Here is a 12,753-nt window from a genome sequence, read left to right as displayed (position 1 = left end):
TGGTCTTTGAAGTGTCCCTGGAGGCTAACTGTGCCAACTGAGCTGGACTGATTACTGTGGCCAAATATGTGATTTGAGCTGTGAGGTGCAGTGCTAACCACCGTGCTATTGTGCCTCAAATAACAACAAACTACCATAAGCTAGCAATAAGTAAATAAAATTCACTGTAGATCATTGCACTCACAGAGTTCCACTCTTGGTGTACATACTTGTCATGCCACGAAGCAGTGGCGTTGAACTGGCTAATTCAATTGTTTGAAGTCACAGTGGGCATGTCGTTTTTCATTCATATGTATCTATGCAGGTGCTTTGCAATTTCTTCTTCCATCGAGAAGAAACTCCTTGTAAAAAGTAATAATTCTTTAGTTTTTATTATTTGATAGCATGCCCTGTGTTTTCTGATGAGTGGAGGGGGAATGGGAGGGCTCATTCAAGAAATGTTTTGTGTTGTGGCTTCAGCACATGGCTAATTTTGTATGAAAATTAGCCATGTGGAGTTGGGCTAACCATGCACAGAAATTCATATTACATATCCCATGGCAGTACAGGTATTCATTGACATACATCTTAACAAATAACATCCGATCATATTTATGTTGGTGACAATTTATGTTGTCTTATTTTATTTCTGCCTTAATGCCCCACTTGTACTCCAAACAAAACTGATTGTGCTGCTAGCTGTAGAGGTGCAATGAACAGCACAGCTGGTCGGCAAAGGAACAAAAGCAGCATGAAGACTTATGACAACATTGATCCCCCTTGACGATACACAGGATGAGTGGCATTATCAAGGTTAACAACTGGTCAGGGTTCTTTTTTAATAAGACAGTGTCAGTCTGTTGCTCATCCTTTTCAACTGATGCAAGATCGTGTCCAAGCTGGACAAAAATTAAGAAATGAAATTCCAGGTTCTGCTGAAGATGAATAAAGATCAATTAACTACTTGAGTTTGTTTTCAGCAATGGTTATATCAGTAACCAACAAAAAGTTCATTCCATTTTGTTTGTTTTTAGCTTTTTGAAGTCCATCCATCCATCATCCAACCCGCTATATACTAAATACAGGGTCACGGGGGTCTACTGCAGCCAAATCCCAGCCAACACAGGGCGCAAGGCAGGAAACAAACCCCAGGCACCCACACACCAAGCACACACTAGGGATAATTTAGGATTGCCAATGCACCTAACCTGCATGTCTTTGGACTGTGGGATGAAACCGGGGAACCTGGAGGAAACCCACGCGGGCATGGGGAGAACATGCAAACTCCACGCTGGGAGGACCCAGGAAGCGAACCCAGATCTCCTAACTGCGAGGCAGCAGCGCTACCACTGCGCTACCGTGTTGCCCAGCTTTTTGAAGTGTTTCAGAATTATTGTCTAATTTATACAGAACCTTTTCCAAACTTAATGTCATTTCATATGACATTATAGATAATACTTTACAGGGTCAATCATGGATGGGGAAAACAGTTTAAGAAGAATTTTTTTTTAGCAGAGTACTGTACTGTCTTTTACACCTAAATGCCATTGCTTTACAAAAAAAATTTCAAATGTTCAGTATAATCTAGCCCTAACTAACTAATGTCGTCCTGAATTAACTCAGCATGATAAAGTATTGTTAACGACTGACACATCATTTTCACCGATTAAATACTTCATATTAAATTGTTTTTAATTCATATTAGATTTTTATTTCTCTGCTTACTATATAGGTAGGAGAAAGGGTACCAAATATGAATAAGATGTAGCACTGTGTGTTTTAACGATTTCTAATTTATTCTGAAAAATGAAATTCTTAAAGTCTATTCTAAAATTGGAAATCTGCACTAATGATATGTGTTGTATATCCCTATGTGTTGACTTTATTATGTCAGCATACGAGTGCTGTATTAAAAAGCACAAAAATTACTTCTAATTTAAAAGATAAAGATGGCTTTTCAATTTTCAATTAAACTGTAACATCACAACTGAAGTTGACCTTACCTTATATGCATTTTGCTAATTCATATTCACTGTATAATTGTATACAGTTTAAATGTACTGTATACCAAAAAATCTGATATTTGTAATATGAATTCAAAGAAGTACTGTATATTGTTGCTAAGAATTTATACTATATGGATTCAATATCCAAATATCAAAAACGTTCACAGCATAACATTCAAAAACCTTTGTAATCCCTATCAGGATTGTGGGCAGCCACAATCTATTCTGGCATTACTGTATATAAGACAGGAAATAACCCTAAACGGGGCGTAAGTCAGGAAGTACACTCACACACAGAGCTATGTAGGCCAATCTATAGAAATGGTCATTAGACTAGTTCACACATTTTTTGGTTGTGGCAGGAGAACTGGACTACTCAGAAAAAAATCCATCCCATAACAAGGGAGAACGTTGAAATTTAATACATATAGTGACTGGGTACTATACATTTGATCCTTAAGCTAGTAATATTAGGTACTGTACCACAATGGTTTCTAAAAAGAAGAATCCATATATGTTTAGCAGTTTTCAAATTTCACATCACCACTGTGATATCAACAAATGTTTTGTCTATAAAGCTTTAGCACTGAAAGGGAAACATGAAATTGAGAATATGACTTTAGTGAGACTACACATCCAACATGCTGAAGTGAATAAAAACAATGAATGAGGGGCATCAAATTAGAACAAAGAAACTCTCTACTCAAGCATGCGCAAAGATGTTCTCACAGCTGAATTTGTACAGAGTGTCCGGTGCATTCCGGATTTCTCTAATTGATTAAACATGTTAACAAATGGAAAGATAAATATTAAATGAATCATGTGCTTCTTTTGTTAATTCATATTGTACCATGTGCTTGACATCTGTTCTCAATTTCTGGGTTTATTAACATCACTATGCATGAAATTATACTTTAGTCTACTATATTTCATACAGTAGTGCACTGTTCTGCCTTTTTTTTAACACTTTCTCTCATTAAACCTTTTGAAGGACCTACATTTTAACCTATAACCATATTAAGAAATATTGCACCCAAAAAATGTTTTTTATATATTCCTTACCCATACTTTTTAATTGCATGTTTTTCATGCACAATGGAGAGAAAGAAGATTATGACATAATAGAAGACAATAGAGTACAATACTGTACAAATGCAAATGATGTGAAAAAGTTCCAAAGAAAAAAAAAAATCTCACTTTACTCATGTTGCATGATCCATGTCAGTTATCCAGTCAAACACTCAAAATGTGCAAAATGCATTATTTTTTTTCCTAAAATACTGTTAAATAATTACTTCTGGGATTAGCAGTGGATTTTTAAAATTGAAGATAGGGCTCTTGACCATAGAATGAAGGGTAGAGGCCAAATGCAGTCATGAGGACTAACACATTTATAATCTGATTATGTTTTAAATCGATTTGATAATAACATACTATGTAATCCTAAAATGTTTTGTGGGTGATCTCTATTTATGCATTTTGTAAAATAAAGAGACAGATTAATTGGACTTGCAAAAAAATACAGAAAACACTGGACTTTCGTTGGCAGCAATAACTGAATCTGCTGTTTTTATTCTTCTTTTAAAAATATCACTTTTTTGGTTGGTTTTCTCCAGTTTACAGTACATCTAGAGTTCAAGAGAGCAAATTAAAATTTTGGACCTAAGTCTAAGCAAAATGAAAAATACAGCACAAACAATATGTGGCCATCTTGGACTGGCATTGGAAACAAGATAAATGCTAGACCTCATTAATGACCTTTCCCCGTAACAGTCAATTCATTTTAACTAAATAAACCGTACTTCACAAAAACAGACTGCTTTTAATTGCAACCTGTAAAATGAACAATATTATATATTGTGGGTTGTGTCCACTAGCAATGCTTTCAATAAAAAAGGAATAATGAATGAAAACCTAAAAGAAATGGACCATAGAATTATTTCAAAAGGCAACTAAATAGACCAAAATATTTGAAAATGGAAAAAAAAGCCAGAATGAAATGAATAAAATCCTATAGCACCATACTTTACTTCAAACACTGGTATTATTCATTGCAAATAAAACAGAAAATGGAACTATACAAAAATATTTCCAAAATCAAATAGGACATATACATATTATTTCACATTTAAGGTCATTAAACATGACAAAAATAATAAAAATGTATTCAGTCAAGGAACTATCACAGAGGCTAGAGCAGAATGAAAAAAATGCTGATGTTTTAAATTACATTTCAAGGGGTATTACGAGGCAAAAGTGGACAAAAAAGGTACAGGAATTGTAATTTACATGATTACTTTTGTCGATCAAAAATGCTTATAATGAGGAAAACACTTTTCTTTTCATATATGTACTGATGTAGTCAGATAAAACAAAGTATTCTAATAAAGTAAAACCATTATTTCAATATCAAAATATTAACAAGAATATGATGTAAAACATTTCACTTCCAGCACACTGCAGCAGTATATTTCAAACATTAAACACTAAAATACTGCCATGAATAAAAAAAAAAATCATATTCATAGATTTTAATTACTGTGTCTTGCGGCATTTAATAATCTAGGATCTCAGACAAAATAAGTAAGCTTTTACTTGCTTCATTTAAAGAAACATTAAGAACATTTTTACTTCACTAGTTTAAACAAATATTTTATATCAAATGAATATTTACTTTTTATAGTACATTTTTTTAGACATCTATAAAACTTTATATCTCACATCGTTCTGTAAGAGTAACACATCACGAGAGTGTTAATTCAGTTAATTAAATACAAACATTTCTTACAACCATTAAAAAGAAGTATCAATTAAGGGGAACAAACTCCTAAAGAAACTGCTTAGAAAACTTTATTGCAATGCAATTATTTGTATCAAAATTAATTAAAACCATAAAATAAGCAATTTCTTAAAAAAAACTGCCTCAAAAACTCAACCTGCACCTGACATGATTGCTTTCTGTGCACATATAATATGAATAATTTACAAGCTCAACTTCAGAGTATGTGGATTTCTGAAAGAGAATCAATGGAGCACTTTCCATTAGCTCCCAAATATCTCTCGTGCACTTTTGTTCACATGAACTCTCCACTCATGGTAATTGCTGTGAAGTCAGAAAAGAACAACTATCCCTCCATAAGAAAACATTGTGCTAAAAAAAAAAAATTAAACCTCTTTTTCTTGTAACAACCATACACACAAAATGGAAACATCACATTTTGCAAGAAGCTTTGCTGATTTCAAGTGCACTGTTCCTTATGGTTTAAGGGTTTTGTTTTACATCATTAATCAAGGCACAGAAGAGTGATAAAGTGTTGCATGTCGATTAACACATTCAGGCAAGAATTTCACTGTACTCTGTAAATGTGACAATTCTAATCTTTTGAAAAGCTGGGAGTGATAAGGATGTTAATGTTCCTTTTATATTAGCAGTTTTGTGATCTATTCAAACTGTCCTGTTTCCTAGGCTAAGAGGTGTACGTTTCAGGTTCAATCCAAATCTTCCACTAACTGAATCTCACAATGCAAAAAAGTATACAATAATTTTATTAAATGAACCAGGATATTACAAATGACTGCAGTTTCAGTCTATATTATAAAGTAATGGAATATTAGAGGGTTACTAAGTCATTTTACACTTGTAAAATAATTAAAATGAATGCAGACTTTAACTCAACTATTAAAATCACAAGTGTTAACTTATCTGAATACAGTAACTATGATGCTGCATAACATCACAATTAAAGATTCCCACAACACAATACAAACATTATTCAAAAACTACAGTGGGGATTCTAATATAATATTTAATAGATTACTTAAACCTTGATTTTATAAAATACTACAAAAATATAGTTCAGTACCCATCTCTCAAATATTAAAAGTTAAAGCAGAAAAGCAGCAAGTACCATATACAGGTTTAAAAGATGTATTACTAAAATTCTTATACTGCTAAACACAATGCACATTTTAATGTAAACATTTTTGTACACACAGACATACGCACAAACAGAGTACAATTAGATTAACTAACATATAGATTGGCCAAAAGACTATATAAAATAAATGTTCTGTGTACTGCAATGAGTAATAAATATAACTGTAAGCACCTGAAGAAAATTCGTGCTTTCATTCTAGAAGTTCTCATTTATGCAACACTAAAAAGCACATAAGCAGAAACAAATGCAGTAAACAATTCAGTAATGAAAGCATACTACTAACGCTAAGACAGGCAAAAAGTGAAATACAGACTTTTGCAAACAAAAATAAAAGCTACTTGTCCACTATATTTACAGAAAAAGGAGTAAATAGTACCACTTTCCAGTTCAAATAATTTTTAATGTTAAACTGCCAGTATATGTATGTGTGTACTGTATCTATATATATAAGCTACAATAGATAGTAATTTATAAGAAATCTTTTATTTACATCTACAAGTTTCAAACTGGACAAGTGTTAAAAATAGCGCAGAAAGAAAAATTAACTAAATAAAGAATTATTTAAAGAATATTTTTAAATCACTCTATTTAATAACAAATTAAAATGGTATAGATAAGAAAAACCATTTAGTGATATTTTCACCTCAATAAATTCAGCAACATAAGATGTTGCTTAACAATATAAAATGCATAATGTTAAATAAAAATAAACAGAAGTAGACATAGAAATTAAAAAAATTGATTCAAATCTTGACTCGTGCATCTTGTTTGTGGGTTATACATTCTTTACCTAAGCTTGTGTGGGAAATCTTTTGGTATGCCTATTTTTTCACCACATCCAAAACACTTCATTAAGTTAATCATTTATCTAAATCTTTTTGTGTGCATCATTCCCTATAAAATTATAGTCTTTATTTAGGTTGACTTATGAGTATTTGGGTATGTTCTTTTGTTCTAAGGAAATGCTACTGTTGTGTAGTTCAGAGTGGTTGTGCAGCAATTACCACTATTGCTTCCCGATTCCAGAATACTAGTTTTAAATCCTGTGCCTGGTCATTATGTATGTGGAGTTTTCATATTCAGCTTGTTTATGTATGTTTTTCTCTATGTTTTTTGGCTTTACTGCAACATACCAAAGATATGGAAATTGGGTTAGCTGGGGTTCTAAACAGGTCATTCTTGACTGATAAATGTATGCAATCACAGATCCTTCAGTGTGCTAGTGCCTTTCCCCATGTTTGATTCCTTCCTTACACTTGATGCTGTCAGGACATTAACACCTCGAACCAGTGTGTAAATAATTACATGGTAATCAGGGGGGACCATTAGTTCTCCCATGTTGACTGAACACAAACTAGAATATATCATAAATTAACTATGAAAAATGCTATCAGTTAGGATATGCATATCTTAAAACAGTTAAACTGCATCACACACATATATGTAATTTTTAAATAAAAGCCAGCAATATACAGAACACACACTTTTAAGGAACATGCACACTTAGATGCTGTAAATGGAATGCTAAAATCATTATTTCACCATGAGTTCAGCTTGCTACTGTGCCACCCTGCCACACAGATGCGCTGTAGCTCTAGATAGTTACAAGCACGGAAGGCAGATTCACACTATTCGAGGGTAAAGCAGGCTAAAATAAAAAGAAACACCCCTAACAATAACCATTTTCTGAATTTATATTTGCGCATAAAATAGCAAGCACTTAGACTGATATGCTGATGCACACGTCTAAATATCTGATCAACCCATTAAAAGATTTGTTTATTGATCAAAAATAAACAGCAACACTGTACTCAAACAGCCTAGTGAGAATATTTGCTTTAATTGTCTCTTTGTTATGGACTACTGGGAATGTCTAATAAAAGGCAAATGCAAACTAGGAACATGACACAGCTGGACTCATGTCGTTTTACCATGAACTCTGTCAGAATCACTATCAGCAATCACTATTATACTTGTTAGAATCACTGAGACAAGCAAAAATACCTGCAAGTGATTTCTATTTATTCCTTTCCTATGAAAGTCTCCACCCTTTTCTTTGAACCTCTCCAAGGATGCCAAAAGATGTACCAGCTTTTCTTGCTATATGAATATGAACTCTCAGCTGCTCCCAGTCCCTCCCGGCCTATAAGGAGCTATTTTATATTATAATATATACACACATATATATATATACACACATATATATATATACACACACATACATACATACATATACATATATATATATATATATATATATATATATATATATATATATATATATATATATATATATATACACACACACACACACATACATACATCATCACACACAATCTATTGAAAATTGCATGAACCAAAACATTTAGAATTATCTGAAAGTAGGAGTATCCAGTTTTCAATAAATATGGCAAGAAAACTTTAAGAAAACTATTTTTGCCATATAAAAGCAATCACCCTGGTAAGAGTAACAGGGAACCTGTACCAAATGTAGGCAGTAAACTAGGAGAAAGTTTGATTTGTTATAAGTCCCATTACATATTCAATGTTTTCTGTACCACATGAGAGCAATGACTTTATCTGTAGGCAACACTTGCTAAAGTTCTGAATACTGTCTCTTATAGTAAAGATATGTAGAAATGTGATTGGTAGCCTACCTTTATTTTAAATATACAATGAAATAAAAGATCATTTAGCAAGTGAAACTTCCTTTATATAAATTAATAACAATTGAAATGTATGGGTATTCTTTTCACTTTCTTTTATATAAAATATAATTTTACTTGAAAAATACTTTTTGTACTGGATGTAACAAAAACCCCAGTAGTTTACGGTTCCCACAATATTTACTTGAACTGGAAAGGGTAAGTACTGTATTTATAAGGATAGGGCAAAAGCAGTAGAAAAGGGAGAAAATTAACAAAAATGCAAGGTTTTAAGAGGGAAACAAAGGTTAGTTATTAGTGCTGAGTGAAAGTTTCAAAAATACATACCACCCAGGTGCAAGTCGATGATTTCACTGTAATTAGATTCTCCCCAATAGTCTACAATAAGGATATACCAAACACAGTTAATGCGCACAGCACCGCTGGGCAATATGATTTGTAAGAGAAACTAAGAACACAAAGTCACACATCACAACAATCACACATAATATTTGTATGCATTTGTAAATATTTCTTTTACTCCTACAGTATATACAGTGTTTTAGATAAACTTTATCTAAAATGAATCTATACTAACCAATGTAAAGAATATAGGAATATGAACAGAATAAGAATAAACCAAATGACTAGACAAATAAGTCAATTAAGACTTAATTGCTAACATTTTAATTTATACCCACAGAACTAAAAAACTGAATCGATAGCATCAATACTGGTGTGTAAACCACTCATTACCAGTACATAACAGACCACTTTTACAGTGCTAAATATGCTAGAGTGTTGCTGTCTGAAATCAGCATACTACAAACAAGCTGAATAAGACAGCTACCTAAAACAAAGCTAAAATTATTTTTTTCTGTTAGTTTACTCTCTGTAGTAAACTCTACAGATACTATGCTCCACTTATTTGAGTACTGTGCATCTGTTGATGTTTTATATTTATGTTCTGTGCACAATTCCTGTTGACACAGTGCCATGTAATGTTCTTAATTTATTTAATTAGTACTGTTTTGGACTGCAGCATATCACAGTCTTGCTTGTTATATCAAAATTGTCAAGTGTAGAGAATATTTTAGTTTCCTTTGAGTTCTATACAAAAATTTTCGAAAAGACTATGTAGCTGATAGATTACTGGAATCTTGTAAAACGTATTCTGTACCATTAGCCAATACAAACACTATCTGGACTGAAATAAAAATGTGGAAATGTGTAATAATAACAACATATTAATTACATAGTGAGAGATACAGATTCATGCATTTAATGAACTAAAGTAAGTTAAAAAGGAACACCCTGTTTTAAATTATGTGACCTAAAACATACTGTAGAGATCAAATAAGATGAGGTCTACTTCCTAAAAATTTAACAACAATAAATAAATATGTTGTGCCTGTATTAATAATTGTAGGCATGACAAAATAATAAATACGTCTGTTGCTCAAACTGAAGGCAACCTGTACTCACAATAAGAGGATACGTAAGTAATACTCAAAAACTATTTACAATGATTGAGCTGTAAATGTTGACTTCTTATTTGAACTTTTTGGAAAATAAAAAATTACAGACATATTAGATTAGACCATACATTTCATCATACATTCTTCAAAATATATTCAGATCTGCTAAGCATGCATAACATGCACAAAGACTTCATGCAAGTAATGAAAGAAAAGGAAAATTCTTTGAAAACACATGTCTATGAAACACAGCTTGTAGAAAATGCATTTTTTTCTAATTCAGTTCAAAAACTGCACCTTTACTTCATCATTCACCATAAATGCTTACCGATATGCAAAATCAATTGCATATGTAAGTGTGTCAGAAAACTAAATATCTCTTACAAATCTATTTGAAAATGATCTGTTCACTGAAGGTCTGTATTTTTTAGACATAACCAATGTTTATTTTATTGGAACTGTTTGAGCAGAACATTTGAATGGGGGTTGGAGGACATTAGGGTTATATCTGTGAAATCTAGATTAATAAATAATATGACTATATTTACTATAACTGACCATAAGCAATGACATAGCAACATTTTATAGGTTTTCAACTGAGACAACTATAAATGTTCATGCAAAATAAAACAAACTGAATAAAGGTCACACTTCCATAAGTATCAATATTAAACGAGTTTCTGCAAATATATTATATACTTTTAAATAAGGTCTGCATAAAGTATATTAACAGTGTCTGGATGGGTCTGCCCTCCATAAACAGTGGCAATAACTTTAATCTTATAGACAAGAATTCTCAACAGCTCTGGTGTCCAATAAAATGTTATCTTATTAACACATAATGCATTTATATTGAAAAATAAGGCTATTTTAGGTAGAAGACCAGAGGCACGCTGCAAACAATTTCAAACTATGATGTAAAATACATCTCTAAACAGACTAAATTACTAGATCAATGTTAATTATATTATATGGGAACATAAGTGTACATAAACCACCTTAGAATCTTCAATTCCAGCAAAGCTTCTGAAATGCACATACTGTTTTAAAGTATTACTAAAAACAAAGAAACATGCCGCTGGCTTGCAAAAGTAAGCATCTAAAAGTACACATAGCATAGTATAATTTCATTGTAAATTTGATTATATGCTTTTAAGATTTATGGTGGGTTACTCTACATATACAGTTAGGTCCATAAATATTTGGACAGAGACAACTTTTTTCTAATTTTGGTTCTGGACATTACCATAATGAATTTTAAATGAAACAACTCAGATGCAGTTGAAGTGCAGACTTTGAGCTTTAATTCAGTGGGTTGAACAAAAAGATTGCATAAAAATGTGAGGCAACTAAAGCATTTTTTTAACACAATCCCTTCATTTCAGGGGCTCAAAAGTAATTGGACAATTGAGTCAAAAGCTATTTCATGGGCAGGTGTGGGCAAGCCCGTCGTTATGTCATTATCAATTAAGCAGATAAAAGGCCTAGAGTTGATTTTAGGTGTGGTGCTTGCATGTGGAAGATTTTTCTGTGAACAGACAACATGCGGTCAAAGGAGCTCTCCATGCAGGTGAAAGAAGTCATCCTTAAGCAGCGAAAACAGAAAAAACCCATCAGAGAAATTGCTACAATATTACGAGTGGCAAAATCTACAGTTTGGTACATCCTGAGAAAGAAAGCAAGCACTGGTGAACTCAGCAACGCAAAAAGACCTGGACGTCCACGGAAGATAACAGTGGTGGATGATCGCAGAATCATTTCCATGGTGAAGAGAAACCCCTTCACAACAGCCAACCAAGTGATCAACACTCTCCGGGGGAAGGTGTATCGATATCCAAGTCTACCATAAAGAGAATACTGCATGAAAGTAAATACAGAGGGTGCACTGCAAGGTGCAAGTCACATATAAGCCTCAAGAATAAAAAGGCTAGATTGGACTTTGCTAAAGAACATCTAAAAAAGCCAGCACAGTTCTGGAAAAACATTCTTTGGACAGATGAAACCAAGATCAACCTCTACCAGAATGATGGGAAGAAAAAAGTCTGGAGAAGGCGTGGAACAGATCATTATCCAAAGCATACCACATTATCTGTAAAACACGGTGGAGGCAGTGTGATGGCTTGGGCGTGCATGGCTGCCAGTGGCACTGGGATACTAGTGTTTATTGATGATGTGACACGGGACAGAAGCAGCCGAATGAATTCTGAGGTGTTCAGAGACATACTGTCTGCTCAAATCCAGCTAAATGCAGTCAAACTGATTGGGCGGTGTTTCATGATACAGATGGACAATGACCCAAAACATACAGCCAAAGCAACCCAGGAATTTATTAAAGGAAATAAGTGGAAAATTCTTGAATGGCCAAGTCAGTCAACTGATCTTAACCCAATTGAGCATGCAATTCACTTGTTGAAGACTAAACTTAGGACAGAAAGGCCCACAAACAAAAAGCAACTGAAAGCTGCTGCAGTAAAGGCCTGGCAGAGCATTAAAAAAGGAGGAAACCCAGCATCTGGTGATGTCCATGAGTTCAAGAATTCAGGCTGTCATTGTCAGCAAAGGGTTTTCAACCAAGTAATAGAAATGAACATTTTATTTCCAGTTATTTAATTTGTCCAATTACTTTTGAGCCCCTGAAATAAAGGGATTGTGTTAAAAAAAAATACTTTAGTTCCCTCATATTTTTATGCAATCTTTTTGTTCAACC

General features: G+C 33.1%; 1 protein-coding gene across 21 annotated transcripts in view; it reads right to left on the bottom strand.

The window, feature by feature from the left end:
• The window catches only part of LOC120533808 (protein-methionine sulfoxide oxidase mical3a-like), a 457,937-nt gene that overhangs the window by 14,978 nt on the left and 430,206 nt on the right, over positions 1-12,753 (bottom strand). For 17 of the 21 annotated variants that reach the window (XM_039760797.1, XM_039760788.1, XM_039760784.1 and 14 more), the window contains one exon: positions 8,917-8,967. The exons of the other annotated variants lie outside the window; for them this stretch is intronic. In XM_039760797.1, the coding sequence (XP_039616731.1) occupies positions 8,917-8,967 (51 nt within the window). The remainder of the gene's footprint in view (positions 1-8,916; positions 8,968-12,753) is intronic. 21 annotated transcript variants of the gene reach the window in all.

This window comes from Polypterus senegalus, chromosome 8, assembly GCF_016835505.1.
Source record: "Polypterus senegalus isolate Bchr_013 chromosome 8, ASM1683550v1, whole genome shotgun sequence".
NCBI classification, from domain to species: domain Eukaryota; kingdom Metazoa; phylum Chordata; class Cladistia; order Polypteriformes; family Polypteridae; genus Polypterus; species Polypterus senegalus.
The sequence above is the reverse complement of the archived record's forward strand: the minus strand, read 5'-3'. Positions and strand labels throughout refer to the sequence as shown.